General features: G+C 42.4%; 1 protein-coding gene and 1 long non-coding RNA gene across 2 annotated transcripts; one reads left to right on the top strand and one right to left on the bottom strand.

The window, feature by feature from the left end:
* Positions 1-46: 46 nt before the first annotated feature.
* On the bottom strand, positions 47-27990 carry LOC309713049 (stonustoxin subunit beta-like; the record flags this gene model as incomplete). Its single annotated transcript, XM_082544388.1, has 3 exons — positions 27901-27990; positions 21614-22553; positions 47-302 (listed from the first exon to the last, which is right to left on the bottom strand). The coding sequence occupies exons 1-3, from the start codon at positions 27974-27976 to the stop codon at positions 47-49; spliced, it is 1272 nt and encodes a 423-aa protein (XP_082400514.1). The 5' UTR covers positions 27977-27990.
* Positions 24778-25435, top strand: LOC309712724. Its single transcript, XR_014278373.1, has 3 exons — positions 24778-25018; positions 25107-25248; positions 25400-25435. It is a non-coding gene; the product is annotated as an uncharacterized lncRNA (long non-coding RNA).

The following is a 27990-nucleotide window of genomic DNA, read 5'->3' as shown; positions in this document are numbered from 1 at the left end:
CAAACCTATCAACTATCCACACTGAATGCTTCCTGACTACGCCTGCCTATGGCTGCTCAGGGCGGATGTGTACGGTGGTGACAAGGAAGTCTTGAATGAGTGGGTGTAGCGGGCCAAATAGCCATTTGGAAACCATTCTCTGTAACCTAACAGCTAACTCCTCCTGGTATTCCTTAATTGGCAGGGCAAACCACTTCTGACATAGAAACTCCACCGCATAGATCACGTCCTCCTGGAGCTCAGTGGAGGGATTGTGAGCTGCTGGGTCCATTGTCTGGTCATAGTCTTCTGTCATGTCTCGGCTGTGTGCAGGCAGGAAAAGGACCCAAATGCAAACTCGCAGAGACAAGGTAAACTCAAAAACACAGCTTTATTGCTGGCGTAGGGGGACACAAATAACAATACAAAACTAAACTGGGAAAACTAAAGCACAAGGAGTCACAGGGAACATCACACAGCCATGAGGGAGACTACGACACTGACAAAGAGAAACACAGGATTTAAATACACAGAGGGATAACGAGGGAATGAGACACAGAAGGAAAGCACAACTGGGAATAATCAGGCTGGACGAGACAAGGGAAGCAAAACTAGAAACACTGACATGCTACAAGGACCTTCAAAGTAAAAGAGGAAACATACTGACTGAACTCCAGACATGTAAACTTAACAGAGACTGGGGAGACAGAACATAGGAACCTGCAACATGGTTGAGAAAGGCACAGTAGACACATCATGGAACACATATAACAAAACCTAAGAACTAAACTTATGATAACCATGACTGAAACCTAGGGAAATAATAAACATAGTACAACAAAAGGACTCAAAACATAAACCATAATATAAAAACAAAAGAACTCAAAAAGCTGGGTCAGAAAGACCTAGAACTGTGACACATTCCTAGTACTCAATGAATTATAGCAATCACATCACCAGTTCAGTTTGTCAGCCAGAACTTCATTTTACTTATTTCATTATTTCATTAACTGCTGCAAATCATTGCTAGAGCAGAAGATGTTTGTATCGTCAGAAAAGAGTACCATTTTTAATATTTTGGACATGTTACAAATGTTATTGATGTATAAGTTAAAGAATTTTGGGTCAAAAACTGACCTTTGTGGTACACCACAAACAATGTCCATACATAACGAGCAACCACCATTTATTTCACAAACTGCTTCCTGTCACTTGAATAACTCACGACCCAATTTAAAACTACCCCTCCGACACCATAATGCTCCAGTTTATGAAGTCAATAACCCAGCCACATATTGCTTTTTGTCTATGGAATTTGTGATGTATTCTATTGAATCTAATTGTGCTAGTAATGTTGATCTGCTTGATCTGAACCCATATTGACTCTTTGTTTGTAGTTTATATTTATCTATAAATTTTTCCAGTCCTTTGTTAAACAGTTTTTCAAGAATTTTTGAGAATTGAGTTAATAAAGAGACAGGCCTGTAGTTTGTGAAATGGTGTTTGTTGCCAGATTTGTATAGAGGTATAACTTTTGCTATTTTCATTCTGTCTGCAAATTGACCAGTTTGAAATGATAAATTACAGATTTATGTAAATGGTTTTATAATAGCTTCAATGATGCTTTTAACTACTATCATATCAATATCATTACAATCCAAAGATTACAGATTTTTTACATTTTTTTTGACAATTTAAAAAACTTCATTTTCATCAAAGGCTGTGAGAAACATAAAATGTGGATTTCTGTGTATCAGTGTACCACAGTAAGAGACACTTTATTTATCCCCAAGAGGCAATTAAGATAGATGATACCTTGCCGACCACATATACAAACAACAAGTGTAGGTCTGTGTTAGTGTACGTGTGTGTGCTTATGAGTGTGTGTGTTCTGTGTTCAGCCGAGAGAAAGTGTCCCTTCACCCGGTTAAGCAAAAGTCAACAATCTTCGGTCGACGAGGGCGGCCTTGAATGAGGAGGGAGAGAGTCACAACAAACAGTCTCATTATCTAAAGGAGAGTTTTGTTATTCCCGTCAGCTTGTGCCTTGAGCATCCAGTTGGAGCCAGGGAGGCCGCATGAGATGAAGATGGTAGCGGTTTTGGTTAGTGCGAACAAACTGCTTCCAATTTTACAGTTGGTCTAATGTCCGTCACTCATCACAGGTCTCTCAATTCCTGTTCTTCTTCTCCAAGATCTTATACATATTGCGTTCAATAAACACAGTCTTACTCACAGTCCTGCCCATCGTCTATCATGTCGGCCAACCTGGTGGGATTTTGAACAGCTGTAGCCGCTTCTTGTTCTTTGATAAGACAGGTCCGAGCCCGCTCCAATCAGCCAGAACTCTGTTATCGTGGTTCTGAATTGGTAGATGTCATTCACTGTCCTCCATCGAGAGTGTCGCCAGACACACGACGCAACCGACCATCGAGTATCCGGCAGCAAACGTCTCCGCAGGACAGTCGGGCTCGCCCAAGCCCAGGAGGATGTTAATTCAGTTAAGGGACCAGTTGATCAAATCCATAATTCTTCTTTAGGTTTTTGGAGAACAAGTCTGGGAGACTCTCTTAGGGTTAGAGAATAAGTGAGACTATACAAAAGACATGAGAAATCCAGCAGGAAAGATAAGGGAGAGGGAGAAAGTGCGACCGCCTCCGTCAAGAGCCAAGAGAAAGCAGTTTTTCCTCTGCTTTCCCAGGATCAGTGATTGTTCTTGCTAAATTTGGTCCAGCATTTACAAAGAATTCATTGAGACTTTTTGCCACAACATCCACATTGTATTCATCATGGTCATTATCAATGAAATACTTGGGATATTTATTTTGTCCAGCTCCACATTTTATAACACTGTTCAGTATTTCCCATAATCTTTTAATATTATTTCTATTTATATCTACTTGCTTCTTATAGTATTCCTTTTTACTATATCTAAGGATATTAATTAACTTATTTTTATATATCTTTTGTTTCTGATTTCAGCGACTTCAGTTGTTTTTCTTAAGAAATCTCTGTATAGAGCATTTTTCTTTATACATGCATTTTGCAGACCTTTTGTTATCCCTGGACAGTGCATATATTTATGTTTCCTACAATATTGCTTTATTGGACAGTTGGTATTATACAATAATGTAAATATTCCAAGGAATTCATCATACACACTATTAAGGTCTTGTTCCTGATATATTTCACTCCATTTCTGTGTCATTAAATCTTTTTAAATGGATTTATTCTTTCTTCTGTTGTTACTCGTCTGTACTCTTTTTTACTGTCCACTTCATTTATCTTGTAATTCCTTTCGTAGATTGTAAAAATTAGAAGATGGTCACTAATGTTGTTAATCAGGAGTCCACTTACAATCTTATTTTTAATGGCATTTGTAAAAAATGTTGTATATGAGAGTTGCACAATGTGATGTGATCCTGGTCGGTCTAGTAATTTTAGGGAATAGGTTCATTCTGTCATGGATTGCTGTGTGCAGGCTCGAGACAAGGATCCAAATGCAGTACTCAAGGAGACAAACAGGAAGCCAAAACAGCTTTAATGCTGAACTCTTAAGTAACAAAACCAAAGATACAAAAATAAACTTTCGCAGGCAGGCAGGCAGACAGAACACACAGCGGGAGAGGGTGAACCAACGTTAATGACGCGACAACAAGGACTAACTGGCAGGGACTAAAATACACTGGCAGACACATGAGGAAACGAGGAACAGGTGGGCACACAGCTAGAACTCATTAGGCTAGACAAGACAAGAAAGTAAAGCAGAATACACTAACATGAGACAAGACCTTCAAAGGTAAAACAGGAAATCCACAGACTGAACTCAGAGACAATACTAAGACAGTATAGAGGGAACACAGAGTACAGGGAAAGAAGGGACACGAGACATGACTGACTAGGGAAATAAGAGAATAACATGAAGGCAGAACTAAACCTAAGAGCTTGAAATTATAAACCCAGAAGAACAAGAAATTTAGAAACGCAAAACAGAAACCAGAACCCTAGTACTCATGAACAATAGGAGAAAACAGACTAATAAACAATAGGACAAAATCAAAACACTGGGCCACAGGCCCAGGACTGTGACACATACAGTACATTGTGTTAATAAATTCCTCAGTGGATTTATGTTTATTTGGGTTTAGCAAATCAATATTACAATCCCCACAAATTAAACGTTTTTTGTGAGCTATTTAAGTAAATGTTTCTTCTATCCAGTCTTTAAATTTCTCAATACTACCACATGGACCTCTGTATATACAGCTAATGATTACATTTTTACTTTATTCTTTAAAAGTTTCAACTGTAATACATTCCAGTACATTATCAATCACCATCTTATCCACCACATTAAATTTCAAGGATTTGTCCACATACAAGGCTACTCTACCACCAGCTCCTTGGTTTTACTGGTGTTAATCTGGAGGTAGTTCAGCTGACACCAGTCCACAAAGCCTTTGGTCAGTCCTCTGTACTCCCTGTCGTCCCCATCAGTGATGAGGCCGACTATTGCAGAGTCATCAGAGACCTTCTGCAGGAAGCACTGGGTGGAGCTGTGGGTGACGTTTGCAGGGTAGATGGTGAAGTGGAACAGAGCCAGAACCATTCCCTGTGGGGCCCCTGTACTGCAGACGACCCTGTTCGACACATAGTTCTCACATACTCTGGTTGGTTGGTGAGGTAGTCCAAAATCCATCTACTGAGGTAATGGTCCACTCCTGTGTTCTCCAGCTTGTCCTTCAGGACTGTGGGAAGAATGGTGTTAAAGGCACTGGAGAAATCAAAGAACATTTTTCTCACAGTGCTCCCAGCGGTCTCCAGGTGAGAGAGGGAACAATGTAGAAGGTGAATGACGGCATCATCCGCTCCAATTACAGGCTGGTAGGCCAACTGAAGTGGGTCCAGTGATGAGCTCACCAGGCGCCGAAGCTGAGCCAGGACCAGCTGCTTCAGGGTCTTCATCAGGAGGGATGTCAGAGCCACCGGCCTGTAACTGTTGAGGTTCTTCAGCCTGGGCGATCGTGGCTCAAGAGTTGGGATGTCGCCTTGTAATCGGAAGGTTGCCGGTTCGAGCCCCGGCTTGGACAGTCTCGGGCATTGTGTCATTGTGCCTTTGGGCAAGACACTTGCCCACCATCCTACTGGTGGTGGTCAGAGGGCCCGGTGGCGCCAGTGTCCGGCAGCCTCTGTCTGGCTGTGGCTACAATGTAGCTGCCATCACCAGTGTGTGAATGGGTAGATGACTGGATGTGTAAACCTCTTTAGGGTCTAGTACAAATACAAATACAGGCCATTTACCATTTAGGAATCTTTGGCAGTAGTACATCACAGGAGGTTTTCCAGAGCTGTGGGACTCTCCCCAGCCTCAGGCTCAGGTTGAAGATGCGCTCCATCACCCCACACAGTTGGTTTGTGCAGGATTTAGCCACCCTTGAGCTGATGCCATCTGGACCCGCTGCCTTCTTGGCTTTAATCCTCCTCATTTCCCTCATTTCAACCTGGGTGGTTGAGAGAAACAGGCTGGAGCCTTGTGTTGGATGCTGTTGTTGGGGGTGGGAAGGAGTGAACTGGGTGAGTAAAGGAGGTGTGAAGTGTCTGAGGTGTCAGAGGTGGAACAGCAGCAGTGGGGGAAGGTGAGTCTGCAGCTGATGCTGGAGACTGTCTCGTATATGAATCAAATCTGTTGAAGAAAGGATTCAGTTCATTCGCCCACCTCACCCCCCCCCCCCCCCCGCCCCCAAAGAGATCTGATCTCTGTGGCCCGAGATGGTTCTGTGGGGTGTTATCCACACAGGAGTTAATATAGTCCGTAATGCATGTCACAAGGCTGTCAATGTCCTCTCCGTGGTCGTCACAGATCACCTCCCACACTGTAGACTCAAAACAATCCTTAAGAGCCTCCTCGCTCTCCTCCGACCATCTCTGCACTGTGTGGTCGGCTGGTGGCTCCCTGCACACTAAGGGCTCATACACAGGGACAAGGTGCACCAGGTTGTGATCAGATCTTGGAGGGAGAAGTGATGAACTGTATGCCTCTTCTGCGTTGGTGTACAGTAAGTCCAGTTTTTTATTGTCTCTGAGGTGGGAAGTGTGGAGTTCAGTGAGACATGATTAAAGTCCCATGATGTTAGGAGAAGGGCTCTCGGAGATTGCGTTTGCAGTCTGCTGACCACAGAGTAGAGAGAGTAACAGGCTGCATCCGCGTTGGCTGAGGGGGGGGAAGTACGCTGTTATCGCGATAACATGCGAGAATTCCCTGGGGAGACAGTACGGACGCATGCTAACTGCCTACAGCTCAATGTCTCTGCTGCAGAGTTGTTCTTTCACAGTGATGTGCCCAGGGTTACACCATCTGCCGTTCCAAAACACTGCCAGTCCCCCTCCTTTCCTCCTACCGCTCTCACTCATCCTGTCCACCTGTAGCAGCTGGAATCCAGGTACAATCACGCGTGTGTCCGTAGTTAGCGGTGTTAGCCAGGACTCTGTTAGCATGACGCTACATTGCCAGTAGTGCCTCTGTGACCAGGTTAGCGATGTGAGCTCATCCATCTTATTGGGCAGCGATCTTACATTTCCAGTGATTACAGAAGGGAGAGATGGTCTATAACATCTCCTTCCCGGGTGACGGCGTTCCTTCCGAGCACGACACCCCCATCTTTTCCTCCTCAGCTCACTGGGAATGTTGTGTCTGTCTCCCGGCAGCTCCACTGCGGGACGCACCGCTAACAGCTTATCCCTACTACAAAGGATCCATGCGCCGGGTCCCCAAACATATGTAAAAAAAATTGGAAAAAAACTGAGAAAAACAACCAAGATTAATGATGATAATAATAGATTGCATTTATATAGCACTTTTCGAGACGCTCAACGCGCTTTACAATTCCGCTATTCATTCACTCTCACATTCACACACTGGGGGAGGCTGTGCTAGATTATCACACAACGGTAGTCCATGATTGCAGAATCTAATTGCTTTGACTTTAGTTACAAAAAATTATGAGAAAATAAAGAGGAGATAAGAAAGAAGCCCAGAATGAGCTGAGCTGCTGTAACAGGCTGCCACGCACGGGGGGGCGCTGGAAGTTTCTGATAAGGCAATGACACTAAATGGATGTTAAAACTGGTTAAGATATTCTTTGATATGATTAAAATGAGCACAAAGGTCGTGTCCAAATTCATGGGCTGCATCCTCCTGAGGCCGCATTTGTAGACCGATTACATCGGAGCGCATCACAGCTGTCCAAATTCGTAGACTCCTCCGAATGCAGCTGACAAATGCGTCCTCCTTTTCCCCGAACTTGAAGGATGGGTCGGGTGTGTCCTTCATGGCCCACCATATCCCAGAATTCATAGCGCGGCCCAGCCAAACTCCAGTTTCCAGCAATGGCGGCTGCTACTAAGTTTAAAATTACTCTTATAATAATAATAATAATAATAATGAACTTTATTTACAAAGCACACTAAAAAACCAAGAGTATACCAAGGTGCTCGACAAAAAATAAAATAGGAAAAGGGAGATGGGAGGGAAAAGAGGAAGGACCTGGTACAGTGGGGCAAAAAAGTATTTAGTCAGCCACCGATTGTGCAAGTTCCCCCACTTAAAATGATGACAGAGGTCAGTAATTTGCACCAGAGGTACACTTCAACTGTGAGAGACAGAATGTGAAAAAAAAATCCATGAATTCACATGGTAGGATTTGTAAAGAATTTATTCGTAAATCAGGGTGGAAAATAAGTATTTGGTCACCTCAAACATGGAAAATCTCTGGCTCTCACAGACCTGTAACGTCTTCTGTAAGAAGCTTTTCTGTCCCCCACTCGTTACCTGTATGAATGGCACCTGTTTGAACCCACCATCATCTGTATAAAAGACACCTGTCCACAGCCTCAAACAGTCAGACTCCAAACTCCGCCATGGCCAAGACCAAAGAGCTCTCGAAGGACACCAGGAAAAGTATTGTAGACCTGCACCAGACTGGGAAGAGTGAATCTACAATAGGCAAGCAGCTTGGTGTGGGAGCAATCATCAGAAAATGGAAGACATACAAGACCACTGATAATCTCCCACGATCTGGGGCTCCACGCAAGATCTCATCCCGTGGGGTCAAAATGATCATGAGAACGGTGAGCAAAGATCCCAGAACCACACGGGGCGACCTGGTGAATGACCTGCAGAGAGCTGGGACCAAAGTAACAAAGGTCACCATCAGTAACACACTAAAACGGCAGAGAATCAAATCCCGCAGTGCCAGACGTGTTCCGCTGCTGAAGCCAGTGCATGTCCAGGCCCGTCTGAAGTTTGCCAGAGAGCACATGGATGATACAGCAGAGGATTGGGAGAATGTCATGTGGTCAGATGAAACCAAAGTAGAACTTTTTGGTATAAACTCAACTCGTCGTGTTTGGAGGACGAAGAATACTGAGTTGCATCCCAAGAACACCATACCTACTGTGAAGCATGGGGGTGGAAACATCATGCTATGGGGCTGTTTTTCTGCCGAGGGGACAGGACGACTGATCCGTGTTAAGGACAGAATGAATGGGGCCATGTATCGTGAGATTTTGGGCCAAAACCTCCTTCCATCAGTGAGAACTTTGAAGATGAAACGCGGCTGGGTCTTCCAACATGACAATGATCCAAAACACACCGCCCGGGCAACAAAGGAGTGGCTCCGTAAGAAGCATTTGAAAGTCCTGGAGTGGCCTAGCCAGTCTCCAGACCTCAACCCAATAGAAAATCTGTGGCGGGAGTTGAAAGTCCGTGTTGCTCGGCGACAGCCCCAAAACATCACTGCTCTCGAGAAGATCTGCATGGAGGAATGGGCCAAAATACCAGCTACTGTGTGTGCAAACCTGGTAAAGACCTATAGTAAACGTTTGACCTCTGTTATTGCCACCAAAGGTTATGTTACAAAGTATTGAGTTGTATTTTTGTTATTGACCAAATACTTATTTGCCACCCTGATTTACGAATAAATTCTTTACAAATCCTACCATGTGGATTCATGGATTTTTTTTTCACATTCTGTCTCTCACAGTTGACGTGTACCTCTGGTGCAAATTACTGACCTCTGTCATCATTTTAGGTGGGGGAACTTGCACAATCGGTGGCTGACTAAATACTTTTTTGCCCCACTGTACATATCAATTATAAAACCTTGACAATCATAATACATAAAAGTAGTTAACAAGCATAACGGATAAAAATGTACCTTTTAGTTACTTAGCACTTGGTTCCTCCTACGCCGGGCGGCGCATCGGGCAGCTAGTGATCTCCATCGATGTCGGTCAGCAGCGACTGCTTCAGCTTCGTCCCAGGCAATGTTGACAGTTCTCAGATCGTCCATGAATGTTCGACGCCATGTGGTCTTTGGTTGGCCTTGCTTTCGCTTGCCAGTGCGTGGACGCCATGTAATGGCAATCTTAGCCATTACATGGCGTTACCAACACACACCAAATATTAATTAGGTGGAAAAGCAAGATTAAATAAATAATTCTTCAGCTGTGATTTAAACAGTGGCATAGAGTCAGACGCCCGGATAGCAACAGGAAGATTGTTGCATAAGACTGGGGCAGCTACAGCAAACGAGGTTGCTCCAGAAGAAGTTGGGTAGCAGATCTAAGTGCTCTGACAGGAGTGTGTAACCTAAGAAGCTCATTGAGGTAGCTCGGCGCCAAATTATTAATCCTTTTGTAAGTGAAAAGTGGTATTTTAAATTGAATACGACATTTAACTGGCAGCCAGTGCAAGCCAGCAAGAACAGGAGTGATGGAAGAAAATTTCCTGCTACCCGTCAAAAGGCATGCCACTGCATTCTGGACAGTCTGCAATCTAAGGAGAAGGGAGGAGGAAAGGCCAATGTAAAGAGAGTTGCAGTAGTCCAACCTGGAAGTCCCGAATGCGTGAATAAGTTTTTCCAGGTTATTGTGCGGAATATAGCGCTTAGCCTTAGAAATGAGGCGCAGCTGATTAAAACTAGACCTCACTACAATAGACACTTGCTTGTCAAATTTAAACGAGCTATCCAGTAATATATTAATCTTTCTGGGTCACAAAATAAACTTTTAACATATTTTCAGGTGAGAATGTAGCTGTGTAAAGTTTAGATATCTGCTCGGTTTATCAAGACATTGCATATTTGCAAAAGTGCTTCGACGTTTTCGGAGACGTCTGCTACCCACCAGCTCGATAGCTAGCCGGGAGCTCGAGGGTCACTGATGCGGCCGAGAACGGCACAACTCCCGGCACATCATTTTCAGATCACCGCGGACTTTCGCTGCTCGGGTTAAACGTAATATATAAGTCACTAAGACAACCTAAAAATGTTATTGTTGGGCTTTTTTCAGTGTTTTATTTGTTCGTGAGTAAATCAGTTTGGCTGAGATTAAAGTTATTAGATTAGATAAAATTAAAAACTTTATTAACCCCCAGGTGGTTTTCACACAGCTGAATAAACGTCAAACAGAAAACTGATTAAACAGAAGTATGAGACAGTCCTGTTATATTTTAGATAGCAAGGAGCAGACGGCTGAGTTTATTAAACTCCACCGAGACAGCGGTGACACTAATCTGAAGGCTAGACCGTCCAATTTCACAGCCGTTTACTTCCGGCCTACCCGACCTTCTGAGGACCCGGCCCACGTAGACCGCGAAGGCCGGGTCCTCAGGAGGATGCAGCCCATGAATTTGGACACGACTATAGACCTCTACAGTTAAAGTAGATAATTGATCATTTATTCTGTTTTAATCCTCTGATTGTACTCTTCATTTGTATGTTAGCAGCAGTCGTTATTGATGGATGAGAAGAAGTTGTTGTCTGAATTTTGTTTTTTTCCCTTATTTTTATTTTTCCTGTGTTGCACGCCGGTTGCCTAGGCCGGGGTGTAACATATGGGGGCTCGTCCGGGATCCGCTGGAGGGTCCGAGGGACCGCTCCGGCCTTCATCCGCCTTTGCTGGAGGGTCCGAGGGACCGCTCCAGCCTTCGTCTGCCTTCGCTGGAGGGTCCAGAGGACCGCTCCGGCCTTCATCCGCCTTTGCTGGAGGGTCCGAGGGACCGCTCCAGCCTTTGTCTGCCTTCGCTGGAGGGTCCGGAGGATCGCTCCGGCCTTCATCCGCCTTCGCTGGAGGGTCCGAGGGACCGGTCCGGCCTTCATCCGCCTTCGCTGGAGGGTCCGAGGGACCGCTCCGGCCTTCATCCGCCTTCGCTGGAGGGTCCGAGGGACCGCTCCAGCCTTCATCTGCCTTCGCTGGAGGGTCCGTGGGACCGCTTCAGCCTCCCGTCTTCGCTGGAGGGCCCGAGTCACCCGTCCAGCCTCATGTGTCGTCTGCTGGAGGGCCCGAGTCGCCCGTCCAGCCTCAAGCAGAGTCAGCTGGTGGGTCCGAGGAGCCCACCCAGCACCACGCCTGGTCCAGCTCCGTCTTCGTCTGCCTTGTTCCGCTTCGTCTCTGCCGGCCAATTTTTCCAGGCCTCTGAGTTGGCATTTGTCTGTATGAATCCAACATTTCATTTGGGTTTTAAATGTTTGATTTTTGGGTGGGGGGAACTGTTACGTTTCGGTGTTGTCAGAGTTTTTTTTATTAGGCGTGACTGTTATGTGTTTCCTGCGTTACGTTGAAGGTCTGTTGTATCTCAGTGTGTTCAGTTCACCCCTTTTTGTCTCGTCAGGTCTAATTTGCCCCAGCTGTGTTTCCCTCCTGTGGTCCATTCCCTAATTGCTCCTTCTATGTATTTAAGCCTTGTGTTTCAGTATGTCATAGTTCGCGATCTCTCCCCCCTGGTTGTAAATAGTTTGGTGTTTTGCTGTAAATAAATGTCCTATTTTGCTTTAATATAAATAGTTGTCGATACTTTCGTTTTTGGGATTTTTGGTGGAGAACCTTAGTGGGGTTTTTTTTGTTTGTTTTTTTCCCTTATTTTTATTTTTCCTGTGTTGCACGCCGGTTGCCTAGGCCGGGGTGTAACAGAATCTATTTCATATTCCAAGTCCTGTGTATTGTGATCCATATAGTTAAATGTTTTCTCCTCCAGTTGATCATATTCTGCAACTGTCTGATTGATACAACTGTGTGGCGGAATAAAGGCACGGCGGGACCACGGAACACCGTTCAAAGCCATCTTTATTTCATACACAGCACACCACCACCACACCAACCCCTGAGTCCCCGTGTTTTAACACAGCGGGCATGATTGCGGATGCCGTGCAGGTGCGTCCGCACGGCACCGCAGACCACGCCCCACCACAAACTTTTTCTTCCAGATGTAGCTGAGTTTTCCTTCCAGTGTGTGTCATAAGTGAATGTGTGGTACTTTGCTACCTTGTTTGTAGTCCAGATCATGTTGCTCATTGATATTTTTCGAGATCCACCATGTTTTAAATGGTCAGAACTTTTGCTTCCTCTGGTGAGGAAGGTTAATAAATATTTTACAGTTTCTCATCCAAGAGGGTGGCATGCTAAATTACGGTCCAGGTCAATGCCTTTGGAAAGCAGGAAAGTAGCCACCTGTTGTATTATTCAAGGGCAGTGACCCTACTTTCCAGGTATGCAATCATTTTCTCTTTTTCTGCATTTTGGATGTGGAGGAGCTTTACCTCCACCACTATTTCAAGGATACTTTTTTGCTGCAACCTAATAGTGGAAATTTCCTCCACTAAGAAGTCAAGACACTTTTTAATGTCCTCGACTTCCTCAGCTGTCGGTGTAGTCTTCAGGCTGATTTTATCTGGTTCCACTGGTGACCGCTTCAGTCAGCTGTTCCCTTGGTCAGCTGTTAGCTGTGTCAGCTGTTAGCCTGAGACCTTGTTGGCTAGCCTGCAATTACCTCTTTAACTTTGTTATTCAAGTTAAATATACTGTATCAGAGTCGTAATCCAGACGGGGTTATACCAAAAAGTTCTAACAATTTCAATAATGTCCTTGATCCGAAAAATTGGATGGTGAAATTTCAGAAATCCATAGGACACAATGAAGACACAACAACTTGCAAACGGAATGATAATGTAACCTATCAGTATTTGTAGGGGTGCTTCTGCACATTTTAGTATTTTGATTAAGAGGTTCTCCAAACGTCACCCTACTTGCAACAAGCTCTACTGCAGACAAAAATGTCCTTTTCCAATCCAGTGTAACCTGAGTCACAGTTTTTGGCTCTGGTGGTCTCTTTACAAAGCACTCTTTACTTTTTGCAGTTGTGGTTGCTTTGTTTTCCTTTTTTTCCCTTTGTTTGTTTGTCTCTTTTTATTTCTCTATTGTAGTAATTTTTTAACATGTTCAAAATACAGATTCAATTCAATTCACAAGTGCTGCTTTATACTGTTTTTATTCTTTTTTTCTGTGTAGCAGTGGAAGTGCTGTCAAATAACTCCAATTACCTCAGTGCTGGAAGATTCTAGGAGAAATTCTGAAGCGTCCCATTGGTCTGCTGCACATTACATTCCAATACTGCCATATAACTCTAACAGCTTGCTGCCTGGAAACAGGAGGAAAGAAACAGACATTCACAGTATGCAAAAGTATCTTGCCCTAACTTGTCTGAGCATTCCAGATGCAACGGAGGCGTTTGCGCTCACACCTATAAACTCAAGGGCAATAATCAAAGAACACAATTTTAACCACCTTTTCTCAGGAAAGCAGAGACGTGACCATTTTGAGCCCTGCCAGTCCTCTTTGAGCACTTCCCCAAACCACAGCCTCAATTCATGCTCAAGCCATCTTCCATTAATTACGAGTAAGTGGTAGTGAACACCCGATTAGCACTGCATTCGAACAAGATATATATTTTAAAAACATCATACCTTTAGTGAAGTTAAATTTTGTGGACAGACGCCTTTATAAGAGTCACAGCTTCTTTCCCTCGATCAAAGACTTTTCAGCACAAATACCATAATTTGGCATAAATACTATGATTTGGCAGAAGTACTTAACTTTGGCACAAATACTATAATTGAGTACAAGTACTATAAGATAGCAGAAATACTGTAGTTTTGCTCAAATACTATGAAATAGTAGTAATACTGTGATATAGCAGAAATACTATGACTTAGTAGTAATACTAACTTAACAGATATACTGTGAATTGCAGACATATTATGTTTTTGCACATATACTACGATTTTGCTCAAATACTATAAAATTGCAGTAATACAATTTTTTGGCAGAAATACAATGTATATTCAACACATATACCATAACCTAACAGAAATTCTTAGTAGTAGTAGTAATACTATAACATAAAAGAAATATTATGATTCGACAAAAATACCATAATTTGGCATAAATACTATGATTTGGCAGAAATACTATGTTTATGCAAAAATACTATGTTTTAACATAAATTCTATCTTTTAGCAGATATTTCTGCTAAAAGATAGAATTTATGCCAAAACACAGTATTTCTGTGTTTTGGCATGAATACTATGATTTGGCAGAAGTACAGGGGGGGCCATTTATATGGATACACCGTAATAAAATGGGAATGGTTGGTGATATTAAAGTCCTGTTTGTGGCACATTAGTATATGTGAGGGGGCAAACTCCTCAAGATGGGTGGTGACCATGGTGGCCATTTAGAAGTCGGCCATCTTGGATACAACTTTTGTTTTTTCAATAGGAAGAGGGCCATGTGACACATCACACTTATTGGTAATGTCACAAGAAAAACAATGGTGTGCTTGGTTTCAACGTAACTTTATTCTTTCATGAGTTATTTACAAGTTTCTCTTTGTTCACAGCCATTGACATGTCAAAGAGGTTAACACGTGAGGAGCGGATCGAAATTGTGTTGATATCTGGTGAACGCAGTAACCGGGTCATTGCAGCAGATTTCAATGCAAGACACCCTACGAGACCACCCATCTCCCATGCTACAGTCAGCAAACTGCTTGCTAAGTTTTGTGAAACTGGTTCAGTGTTGGATTTGCCAAAATGTGGACACAAGAAAACTGTCACTAATGAAGAAACATCAGTGGCTGTCCTAGCTTCATTCAGCAAGAGCCCACAGCGTAGCACTCGCCGCATGTCACTGGAGAGTGGCATTAGTCGAACATCCCTTCGGCGGATATTAGCTACTCACAAATGGCACCCTTACAATCTCCAGCTACTGCAGCATCTCAACGAGGATGACCCAGATCGGCGCACAGAATTTGCAGAATGGGCAAAACAAAAACTGGAACAGGACCCTCAGTTCACACAGAAGATTTTGTTCAGTGATGAGGCAAACTTTTATGTGAATGGTGAAGTTAACAAACAAAACCACTGCTATTGGTCTGACACTAACCCACATTGGATGGATCCCTCCAAGACTGTTGGACCAACAAAAGTGATGGTTTGGTGTGGTATATGGGGTACAACGATAGTGGGTCCATTCTTCATCAGTGGAAACCTCAAGGCCACTGGATATTTGAAATTGCTACATGATGATGTGTTTCCCTCTTTATGCACTGAAGCTGGCACGTTCCCTGAGTTTTTCCAGCAAGGTGGTGCACCACCACATTATGGGTGCCAGGTCCGAGCATTCCTAGATGAACAGTTTCCTGGAAAGTGGATTGGTCGTCGTGGGCCAGTTGAATGGCCCCCAAGGTCTCCCGATCTGACCCCCTTAGACTTTTATCTTTGGGGTCATCTGAAGGCAATTGTCTATGGTGTGAAGATACGAGATGTGCAGCACCTGAAACTACGGATACTGGATGCCTGTGCTGGCATTTCTCCTGCGGTGTTGCTATCAGTGTGTGAAGAGTGGGAGAAGAGGGTTGCATTGACAATCCAACACAATGGGCAGCACATTGAACACATTTTATAAGTGGTCAGAAACTTGTAAATAACTCATGAAAGAATAAAGTTACGTTGAAACCAAGCACACCATTGTGTTTCTTGTGACATTACCAATAAGTGTGATGTGTCACATGGCCCTCTTCCTATTGAAAAAACAAAAGTTGTATCCAAGATGGCCGACTTCTAATTGGCCACCATGGTCACCACCCATCTTGAGGAGTTTGCCCCCTCACATACACTAATGTGCCACAAACAGGACTTTAATATCACCAACCATTCCCATTTTATTACGGTGTATCCATATAAATGGCCCACCCTGTACTGACAGGAAACTGCATACTTTTGCAGAGCACAGGCAGAAAGTGAAACCAACTAGGCTGTTTGATCGAAACTTAAAGTGTATGTGACGTCTAGAGAAAGTGTATAAATAACTAGGTTTCCTGTTCGTACTTCAGACTAGCTGATGTCGCTTCTGTGCTCAGTCTCCATATTCTGGGATATGTAAAATTAAAGATCATTTTTAAAGTAAAAGACCACTTTGAGCCTTGTCTTTTTGGTCATAAAGAATACAAAAGAACTGGGATTTAATACTTGGTGCCAGTGACCCGGATTCTTTTGCGGCTGAGGGGACTAATTTGGAGCTTAAGGTATGATCTGATATGAGGCGGACAACAGACCGGTCTAAAAGATTTAAAGGTAGGCGCAAGCCTGTTGAAAATTGTGCACATTGGATGAATTCTAAATTATTTGTCCGCCGAATTGATGATTGTTACTGTTAAAGTGGCTCAGCAGTGGAAATTAAACTAAATTATAAAATCTGTTAAGTAGATTTCATGTGACATGTCCATGATAATTTTGGTAATTAGAAATAAATAAAAGTAAAGTTTGGGGATATTTGACAAAAGTTACTGTGATTAATTTTAGGGTGAAGTTAAAAGTTGTTGTGACGTATGTTTAAAGTTGGTGTATTATGTGTGTTTGTTACGTCAGCCAAGAAAAGAGATTAGATTAGGACATTTGGTCATTGATTATAGGGTGGGACCCGGGCATCAGATAATAAACTGGCGGTTAGAGTCCACAGTGATGCTTCCAGAATTATTTAAATTACTTAGGACGGAGACGGCGTTCTCTAGGGGTGCAAAATGTGTTATGGCTCCATCTTGCGGCGGACGCGCTGCAATTTCCTGCGACGACAGGGTCATTCAGGTGATACCCGCGACCGGTAGGGACAGTCGTTAATAATCAGTGGTCAAGCACCACTTTTCTTGCACTGTTTGACCGACAGGAGCGGGGCCCCGGGCGTGACCATTCCAAACGTGGCTCACATGTAAGCTTTACGTAAAGTTTCAGGTGCCAGCAGGACGCTGGGCATCCATGAGGTGGAGCTTCTTGTCGAGCTGCGGGAAGCGCTTATAGATTAAGATAGGACTTAGTAATCAGGCCGTTGTCCCGGACAGATAACGGTTATAATTGACCAGCAAGGTGGGCGAACCTGGGCTTAGATGCTTTTAAATTAGTTGAAATGGTAGGATGACTAGTACTAGAGGAAGATGGATGAAGTGAAGTTGTGATATGGTAATGGAATAATTTATCTTGGCAGTCAGTATCTTTTTGTTATAGATAAATGTGTGAATGTATGAATGAAGTGTAAAATTGTTATTGGGATGAATGATTAAAGGTGCACATTGTGTTGAGAGAAAAGTGTGTGTGAGACAATTTTTAAGGAAGTTCAGGGAAGTGTGTAAAATGCTGATGAAAGTATTGCATGAATGATGTTAGAAAACTGAGCTGAAAGAATGGTGATATGTGTGGAAAACTGTTCATTGTGCCAAAAGAGCTCTGCTGAGCACGCTGAAGATTTTGATGTGAATGCTGGCAAATGCAAAGAGCTGAGTATATTTAAGTGTGTGCGTGTAATAAGGGTGCATTTTTTTTAGATTAAGACTTAGCCAAGTTACAGAGGGTTTATAGACTGTAAATATAAAATAAGAGTTAGCTTAGGTTGTAAAAGCAGATGACAATGGAGTGAGATAAAAAGTGTGCGCGTAGGCAAACTGCAGTGTTTGTGTCTGACAGGAAGTGAAGCAGGAAACTGTGAGCTTGTGACGCTGCAACATGAAAACAGAGGAATTAGAGACTTGAATCTATTAAGAAAAGTAATGAAAATGATATTAATTAAATGTTTTAGTGTGTTAATACAGGTACTGTACTCATGTTTTCAACCTGAAAACATGAGTACAGTGGCAAAATGATAGATTAAAGAATTGGGATGAAAACAGGCCAGGCTTTGGCTTAAAATTTGACACTTCACCTCTCATTGTCTGTCACGATCTGGTACAGGGACTCAAACGCAGAGCGGTAAGGTGTCTCCAAGGTGTAGTTTATTTACAGTGCCAGTGCAATATATGTACAGTGAAGGGATCCAAAACTCCGGGGAATCACAGGGTAACTCGCTGACGTCTTCTTTGCTCACACTCACACACGTTCACACAGCAGGGAGGTCGCAGGTCCGGGGGGGGGGGGGGGAAGATCTGAGGCAGAAGAGAAGGAAAGTCACCAACTAATCACAAATCACGAATTATGAAGCACAAGAGCTGTGAGAACACTAACGTCAGGAGTACAATCATCCAGCGACGAGAGGATCTGTGTTCCAGCCTCAAATAGTGCTCCCAGTGATGACAGGTGATTGTTGTCAGGTGTGTGTGTGGGCCAAGGGCGGGAGCCCACAGTGAGCTCCGCCCAGGCAGAGAGGGAGAGAACAGAAACAGCAAATGTAGCCTTGTGGGGCCAACCGGGCAGGCACGGAGACCATGACATTGTCTCCTTATCCTGAGAAGAAGCTTAAAGGACAGTCAATCTCCTGATGAAGACAGAAGACAGACAGAACACCGTGGACTCGAAGAATTAACAGCAGGCAAAAGACAGTGCAAATGAACTATAACACTGACGACTCCAGCAGCAGCATGTAAGAAAACACTTGATGGAACATGCACTGTAAATTACAGGCTGGGCAGTTGAACAGTGAGATGATGCACTGGACACTGAGTTTCATATTTGCCATGCTGGGACTAATCGTCGAAGAAAAGAGTGAAAAGATTAAGAGAGAAGCAATGGAGAGAAGAAACAGCTGATTTGGGCCTGTGTTGATCTGAGAGCCCACACAGGAAACTGTGAGAACAGTGAGAGGTGAACCTGGACGTGATACAGTGAAAGCATATGGGAAAATTGGATTGAAGGTTGAGACTGAACTCATGGAGGTTTAGGAATGTCTACCACATCACAATAAAAAAAAAAAAAAAAAAAAAAAAAAACTAAAGCAGACGTGAGACAGTTTGAATCCACAGCTCAGTGCAAAGATGCATGAATTAAACATGAGTATAAAAAACACACATGCAATGAAGAATCAGCTTACACTCAAAATTAATATGAACACACAACAAACATGCAATGAAGACATGCTTACACTTATGAATGTAAATACATGAAATAAATTGGTGTTTCTGACTGGAGAGAGAGAAGTGGGTCGTTTAAGCACTGATGATAATAATGAAAGTGTCTAAGTTTGTCATTTTTAGGTCCAAAGCAGACCTGGATCAATTTTCCACATGCAGCGGTCAGAAGAAAGTTATAGGTTAACATTACTGGAAATGTTCAGGCCAAGTTTCTGGTTGAATTGTTTACAGCGCCATGCATCACTAAACCTGACAAGTGAGCTCTCACTCCTGGCTGAAGACAAGGAATGCAGTTACTTAAGGTGGGAAATCAAAATTTGGGTTAGCAAACCTGGGAAAAAGAAAACTTACTTAAGTGGGAAAATTGTGAAGGAGTCTGAAACACTGCAAAAAGAAACATATACAAAATCACACACACAAACAGAAAATGCATTAACCTTACAACTACGAGAGAGCTCATGAAGATTAGACAGCATGTTGAGCATGTGAGTCTGTTTATCATCTTGTCCAAGTTACTTAGTGTGATGAAAAGTGATTCAAAGACCATTAGACTAATAGCAAAGTAGTTAAAACATGATCAAATTATAGCTGAGAAATGTGTAGGAAAGGCTGCTTTGAGAATATGCCCTGTTGGACCTGGAGCTCTAATGCAGAGACATTGATTAAACTAGCTGAAATGAGTGGTGACAAAGAAGCTTCCTGTGTGGCAGTGTGTCTGAGGTTTTGAATGGAGGAAACATAGCAGAGACTGAGGAGAATTAGTTGGTAAAAGATATAATGGTGAAATAACAGGATAATTAAATAAGGTGGTCAGGTCTGTTCAGAAGTGCAGATTTAGACAAGAAATGTATAATTTAGTGAGGACACATTGTTATAACGGGTTTATATATTATGCTAAATCTAAGTATGTTAAAGTGCTTAAAGGGGAACATTACTGTGTGCAAACTGTGGCTTTTAACAAGATTTTGTGTGTATTTAGCTGGTGAAATTATGTCAGTTGACCTCGGACTCTCAGGACGCTGTGGAATCTCAGGCCAACCACTGAGATATGATGTGGGAAGAATGAACAGAGGGAGTGATTTTAAGTCTGATCTCAGACTATGTAAGTATTAGTTAAACCAAGAGGAGGGCAAAACCTTTGTGGCCCTGAAGTTCTAATCTCCATAACATATTGATAGATTAATAAGCAAAATTTTCTGTGTTTAAGATCTTTGGGGTTGTTGCTTTAGTGATGGGTTGATTGTGTCAGTTAGGTTTGAGTTGCTTTCTTATTTTAATAGAGGGAGTTTTAGTAAACATGGACATGTCTAGAATTGGGCCCTTTAAAATTGTAACAGTGCACTTAGAGAAAACCTATCAGGTGATTATGTGTCGTGTTTTGATGAGCTAATAATCAGCTCTCTTTTTCTCATATTTTGTAAGCAGGCCTGCAAGATTGAATTAACAACGCTGAAATTTTTTTGGGAGAGCAAATATAATGTGACCTTTTCCAGATTACAACTGGCTGAGGAGAAGCCACCTGTGGGAACCTGGGAGTTCTTGTCTAAAAGGATTGCCGCGTGTCAATCCAAACCAAAAATGATAGACAAGTGTTTTTATTTTGAGTGAATGCGTGTGAATGAGTGAATGTGGGTTAGCATGAATAAAGGGGGACAAACAATTGACCAAGTTGGGGAGAGAAAGGGAATGCTTTGCTTTGCTTTGTTTTGTTTTGCTTTTGGCACGAGGAGAAGATAGATCGTAGGAGGAAGAGTGTAGTTTCACATGAGTGTGGAGCTGCAGACTTAATGTTTTGGCTGCTGATTTTGGGTTGCTGATGTTTGCTTTAAGAAAATTCTGTTTTGCTGGGTTTAGATTATGGTGCTAGATTATATTTTTGAGAAAATGCCAGATGCTAAAGGGGAGAAATGTTTTGAGATAACTCATGCCATTAACAAAATAGGCCACTGTAAAAGTCAACTAAAGTTTATAGAGGAAAATAACTAAAACAAAAGTAATATTTCTGAGTCACATAGGAGATTGCTAGACCTTTCAAATAAAATGCAGTTATAGAATAACAAACACTTGTCCATGTGACCATAAGTAATTGCTTTTATGCTTAAACTTAATTGATGGAAAATGTTTGGTTTCTCTTTGATGTTTTAGTAGAATAAGCGGTTATAATGACTTTCTTACACATACTGGAAAAGTGCTCAAGAAGAGATGATCTATTGTGAAAGGTGACAGGGTGTAAAAGGTCAATGAAAATGCTTGCAGAGACAGATAACATGTATTGTGACTTGTAGGTCAGAGTTAGGGCACATTTTTCTTGGAAACCGTTGCACTTGCAGAGCAACAGTTTTTTGTACAGGCTGTTGATGATGAGATAAGAGAAGAAGAGAGCAAGCAACAAGAAACACCTGGAGGGTACACTTTCACTAATTCCTGCTTATCTTCCTCACCTGCCCTGATGGAGGGAAGTTTCTCAGCCATTGTTTCTTGGATTGAAGATCTGAAATACTCACAGAACTTCTTGAATCTGCTCAATTTTTCTGGTATCTGTGGAAAGCTTCTCACCACTCTGTCCTCCAGCAGATCATTGCATCTTATTTCCAGATTATAGAGGTCCTTCAGAGCATCTTGAGCCTTTATAACAAGTCCAACACTGATACCAGTCATCATCTCAGCAGCTTCTGGATGTAAATTCTTCAGAGGCATCAGTGTGACCTTCAGTGGAACACAGTTTTCTCTGTTTTCTCCCAGTAGTTTTGGAAGTTGGATGTATGTCTTCACTGCATCTTCAAATGTTGCAGGGTTGCTTTCAAGGATGAAGTCTCCATAGAACTTGCAGGTGAATTTATCAGTCACAGCTTTTTCTTCATCACTCAGCTTGATGTCAACTTTCCCCTCAACATTAAATGAGGGGATCTTCTTTATCACTGCTTGCATGCTGCCCTCGATGACTTGAATGCTGCTATCATCTAACTTCTCACTGTCAAACACAAAGAAAGCATTTGCTCCATAAAGGATTCCTGTGACTACATGTGTCGCCAAATTCTTCACGTCTTCTGCTTCTTGAGTGTTCTTGGTTTCATCAGGAGTCAACATCAGCTGTTTGAATTTGGTGGTAGCTTTGTACTGAAGTGTGACTTGACTCTGATGGTGAGATTTCTTCTTATCATTCAGATACTTGGCTGATCCTCCAACTTCAATGAGTCCACCCAGGAAACTGGCCTTTAGTGAAGCATTAACATCCAGCAGAGAGGATTTTGTTTTAGTGGAATCAGACGCACTGACTTCAAACTCACTGCTGTGCTGATTTTTCTCCACTGACTTCTCCTGCAGAGTTTTAGCTTCCCACAGGGTGACACCTTTAAGACATGAGATCCACAAAACGGTTGCAAAATTTAATGAAGAATAATAGCAGCAGTTTTAGGTTAATCTGGATTTTATTTCAGGTTACACAGTTTATTTACACATACAAATCTAAATGTCTTAGTTAAGACACCTCTGAAGTAATTCAATAAGTTTCTCAAGTGTTGTATTAGATAAGTAGCTGCCACACAGCAACATATCATAGTCATAAATATATGGCCTGTAAAGGAGCCAGAAATTTTAAACATTTCTAAACACTTAATCCTGAGAACATTACACATGTTATTTCATTTAATAAAGGTGATAATCAGCGAGTGCTTTTTTGCATTTAAAAACAAAAAAGTATTTCTGTGATTTTTTTCAACCTGTGTTTTGCAGTTGTGATCTGAATATTGTGCCAAGCTTTTCTCAATAGGCTGCTCTTCTTTGTGTGTTTCTTTTTTTCCTGTTATATCACCCTATTAGAGCACTTCGCTCTCGCTCTGCAGGCCTACTTGTTGTTCCTAGAGTATTTAAAAGTAGAATGGGAGGGAGAGCCTTCAGTTTTCAGGCCCCTCTTCTGTGGAACCAGCTTCCAGTTTGGATTCAGGAGACCGACTGTGATGGTTCTGGGACATTTTGACCCAGTATTTTTGAGTTCTTGTGTTTTGGTGTCATTTTGTATTATGGTTTACATTGAAGGTTCATTAGCAATCTTCAGGTTAGTCTGCCTTGAGTTTCTTATATTCCTTTTTGGTCCCCTTGTGCCTCTGCCCTCTGTATCCCTCTCTGTGTCCTTGTGTCTTCTTTCCCACCTTCTCCTCATGTTTATTCCGTGTCTCCCCAGCCCGTCATGTCTCTTTGCTTGCTTTCTCGCTCTCTTTCTGTCTCTTTGCCTCGACTCCCTTAACTGTTTCCGCGTCCACCTCGTTGCCTCATCCCGTCATCTCCCTAATCCATCTTGTTTTCCTGAGTGTTCTTTCTTCCCAGCTCCTGTGTCATGCTGTGTTAGTTAGTCTGCTTCCTAGTACTTCCTGTTTTACTTTGACAGTTTCCTGTCTACTGTTCGTTATGTTCAGTTTTCTTTGTCCCTGACTCATTAGTTAGATCACCTTCAGCTTTGTTTATGTCTGTGTCTCCCTCTGCCTTGTGTTGTGATCTCCCTCATGGCTGTGTGTTCCTCTCTATGTTTTTTCCTGTATTCCAGTTTAGTTTAGTTTACTTTAGTTGCATACCTCCTGCACTCCAGCAGAAAAGCTGTGTTTTTTGAGTGTATGTCCTGCCGGTGAGTCTGCTTTTGGTTCCTATCCTACTGCTGCGCACAGCCAGTCCGTGACACAGACATGATCTCTGATTTTAAAATTAGGCTTCAAACTTTCCTTTTTGCTATGATGATCACATGAGCTCATCTGAAGCTCCCCTGAGACCTTGGCTGATTGTGACCTACACCCATTCTTGAACTGAAGAAGCTTCTCGGATGAGAGGTGAAACATCTTCAAGCAACTTAAAGAAGTCCAGACGCTTTTCTTTCCAAGCTCCTTAGAATACCAGAGTTTTCTTACTAGGGGAGAGTGAGGTAAGATGAGCCAGTGGGTAAGTTGAACCACCCCTTGTATCTAGGTAACTGTGTACATGTTTTGTCATGTGACCATAAATCCAGGAAGCACTCATCACTTCCATCCTGCTATATTAAAGAGGAGCACATTGGAGAAGGGGTAAGTCTGTATTACACAAAAAAATGTTTTTTGCTTGTCAAAGTAAAATTTCTGCCTATCAGGTAAATTGACTGTAATATTAAAACAAATGTATCTGTGTCTAAGATGATATATTATACATGTTGGTGGGTTTCTAAAATATAATATCATCTGAAGAAGTTTTCTAAAGATTAGCCTAAATTGCTAAGCTAGCCCGTTTTTTTCAAAATGGTGGCTATGGGGCAAAGTGAGCCAAAGGCTATGGGGTAAATTGATCCAATGGTTCAACCTACCCCACCATAAGGCACTGAAATTTATTTAAGGCTCTGACTTATTAAATAGTATTTTAGTTCAGTATACTGAACCCTTTTGTTGTATTTGTCATATGTTAACTATTATAGAAAAGATATCATGCCAAGGACCTACAGACGGAAGACCAGCTGGGGCTCAACACCCCTGGAGGAGATTGAAAGGGCAGCGAGTGAAGTCAAGGGAGGAAAGTCCATAAGATCAGTGGCTAAAGAAAGACAAATTGGACAGGTCAACACTCAGGAGATATATTAAAAAGAGGGACACACAGGAGGTCAAATCGGTTGGCTATAGTGGAACAGCTTCAGCAAAGAGAGTCTTCTCTGAGGAGGTGGAGAAGGAGCTATCAGAGCATATCAAGAAGCTTGCAGAGCAGTTCCATGGCATTTCCCCAAAGAAATGCCGTGAACTGGCATTAGAATTGGCAGGCAGAAACAACATTCCTACTCCCAGCAACTGGACAGAGAAAGGTTTAGCCGGTAGGAAGTGCAAGAAACAACATTTCAGTAGGTTGGCACAGACTAATGTATTTTGTGTAGTTTATTACTTTACCATTACATTTTTTAGGTAAAGAATGGTTCAAGAATTTTTTGGCACGCCACCATCTCTCTTGCCGTATGCCTGAGGCAACATCTTTGGGAAGAGCTACAGCCTTCAATAAGACTACAGTTGGGGAGTTCTTTGACAATCTGGCTAAAGTGATCGACAGGTAACAGAAGTTATCTAATTGAAAACATTAATAACTATTTATGACAACTACAAACAACAGTTAAGTGAATAAATATGCGTACTCTCAGCTAACATTTTTTGCATTACTTAAAAATTTAACTAATCATCATTGCTCTTTTTTTGTTTGACAGGTATAAATTCCCCCCAAACATGATTTTTAATGTTGACGAAACAGGTGTAACAACAGTACAGACACCAAAGCAGGTAGTGGCAGAAAAAGGAAAAAAACAAGTGGGCTCCATCACATCTGCTGAAAGAGGCGAACTGGTGACTGTAGTCTGTGCTGTCAATGCGACTGGTAACGCAGTCCCTCCGATGTTTATCTTCCCAAGGGTTAGATACAAAGACCACTTCATTGCAGGAGCACCTCCGGGATCAATTGGTACCACTACAAGATCAGGCTGGATCAGTGAAGATGTCTTTGTTGTGTTCCTTGAACATCTGGTTCAGCAGACCAAGTGCTCCCCTGACCTGCCACTGCTGCTAATCATGGATAACCATGAAGCCCACATTTCACTGAAGGCTTTGGACATAGCAAAAACAAGTGGTATTGTAATGCTCACAATTCCACCCCACACTTCCCATCGCCTTCAGCCTCTGGATAAGTGTGTGTATGGTCCATTTAAAAACTATTACAACAGAGCTCTTGATGGCTGGATGAGGTCCAACCCAGGCAAAACTGCCAGCATATACCAAATTGCTGGTTGTGTGAATGATGCTTTCATGTCAGCAATGACACCATGAAATATCTCCTCGGGATTTAGAGCCACTGGGATTTTCCCTTACAACAGAGATATCTTCTCTGATGCAGAGTTTGAGCCATCCATGGTGTCAGACAGGCCCAACCTGGAGCAGCAGCCTGCCGCTGAAGGTGTTGCACCTGTGGTTTCAGCCTCTCTTTCTGCTGAGCTACCTTCACCAGACCCTGTACATGCATGTGGTTCACGAAGTGACCCCAACCATGCTCGATATGTGTCTCCCACTGATATTCTACCCTTACCCAAAAGTCAGCAGCCCAGGAAACAAACAAATCGAAAGCGTGTGAAGACACGAATCCTGACTGATACACCTGAAAAGCAGGCAATTGAGAGAGCCCATGAAGAAAGGACAAATAAACTGAAAGGCAAAAAAGAAATAATCCACAAAAAGCAAGGAATGTGGAAGAGGAAACAAACCCAGACAAAAATTGCAGTGGAAAGCAGCTCTGAGGAGAGTGATGTTCCCATCCCATTTGAAGACACTTCTGAGTATGAGAGTTCCAGCGATGAAAGAAGTGAACCAGATGTCTCAGACCTGGTAGTTGGTGACTTTGTCATCGTAAGATTTGCATCCAAATCCAGGAGGCACCATTGCATTGGCCTGGTTGACAGCTTTGCAGACAACGAAGTGAGTGCCAGATTTCTCAGAAGAATCCGAGGGATCACTAGCAGTAAGAAACCCACGTTTGTGTTCAAGGAAAATGATGAGGCATCTTTCCCACGCAAGGATGTGCTGAAGAAGCTACCTCAACCTCAACAGGCTGGAGGAACTGCAAGGAGGGAGCAACAGTTCATATTCCCCTGCAACCTTGATCATTGGAATATTGAATAGTTCTTTTGAATAAATGGTTTTGAACTGGTGGTTTGTTTAGAAACCACCAGTTTCCAGGTTTGTTCTCACAGGTTTACAACTGTTAAAATGGTTTGTTTTCACAATATGATCAGTTTTACATTTTAAAAACTACATGGTCAGTTTGCCCCAAGATGGCTCAGTTTACCCACTGACTAGGTTCAATTTACCCCTAATCTGGGGCAAGTTGAGCCAAAGGAGCATTTTTTTTTAATAGGTCATTATTTTGGGCAGCGTCATCAGACATAGATTCTGATCATTACATTTGAAAGGAGACATCCTGAAATAAAGGAATATGTTATCATTCTATTTCTGTGTTATTTTTTTCTCACATCCAGGGCAACATGAGTAAAAAGTGGCTCATCTTACCTCACTCTCCCCTATTGTGCCCGGATGGCTCAACCAGAACACACATTACAAACTACAACCACAAGAGTTCTCTGGCTCTTCTGATTTGTCAAGGTCCAGTTTCAAAAGTGGGAGTCCGTACATTCATGTAACTCTGGGTCAAAATGGAATGGGGCTTCTTTGACCTGTTTGTACTGGTGTGATATTATAGTTATTATTGTTATTATTATTAAATTAATTATTTATAAATTGTTGTAAAAGTACATGTGGAGGCTGTTTGTTCCCCTTTATGATTAGTTTTGTGTTGCTCCTCTCGTTGCAGTTTATCATGTATGAAAACATTTAGTTTTACTTTAGTTTTGAATCGTTTCACTAATTAACCTTTGGTTTAATCCTGGTTAACTGCTCGCCTTGTTAAAGGAGAAATATACCAAGCTAAAAGGCTGCTTAGTGACAGTGAAGGAATGAAAGCAAGACATTTCCTGTTTATTCTTTCAAGATTTTAGTTTGGGTTAATGTCAGCAATAACTAATAATAACTCATGATAATAGCTGTACAAACAATATATAAAATAATAATTATGTGGGAAGTTAAGGTTTCTATGAAATCTGAATATAATCTCAATCTGTCAGAAAAACAAAGAGTTGTTTGGTAAGTTTGGACAGTTGACATTTGCCTGGGATCAGTTTGTCTCTCCGGGCATCGTAGAGCATCCCTAAGGTGAAAGGTCGACCCAGAGCAGCCACTTCCATGATACCTGAGGCTA

This window comes from Aulonocara stuartgranti, assembly GCF_965226115.1.
Source record: "Aulonocara stuartgranti genome assembly, chromosome: 8".
Taxonomy (NCBI): domain Eukaryota; kingdom Metazoa; phylum Chordata; class Actinopteri; order Cichliformes; family Cichlidae; genus Aulonocara; species Aulonocara stuartgranti.
This window is presented reverse-complemented; position numbering and strand designations above follow the sequence as displayed.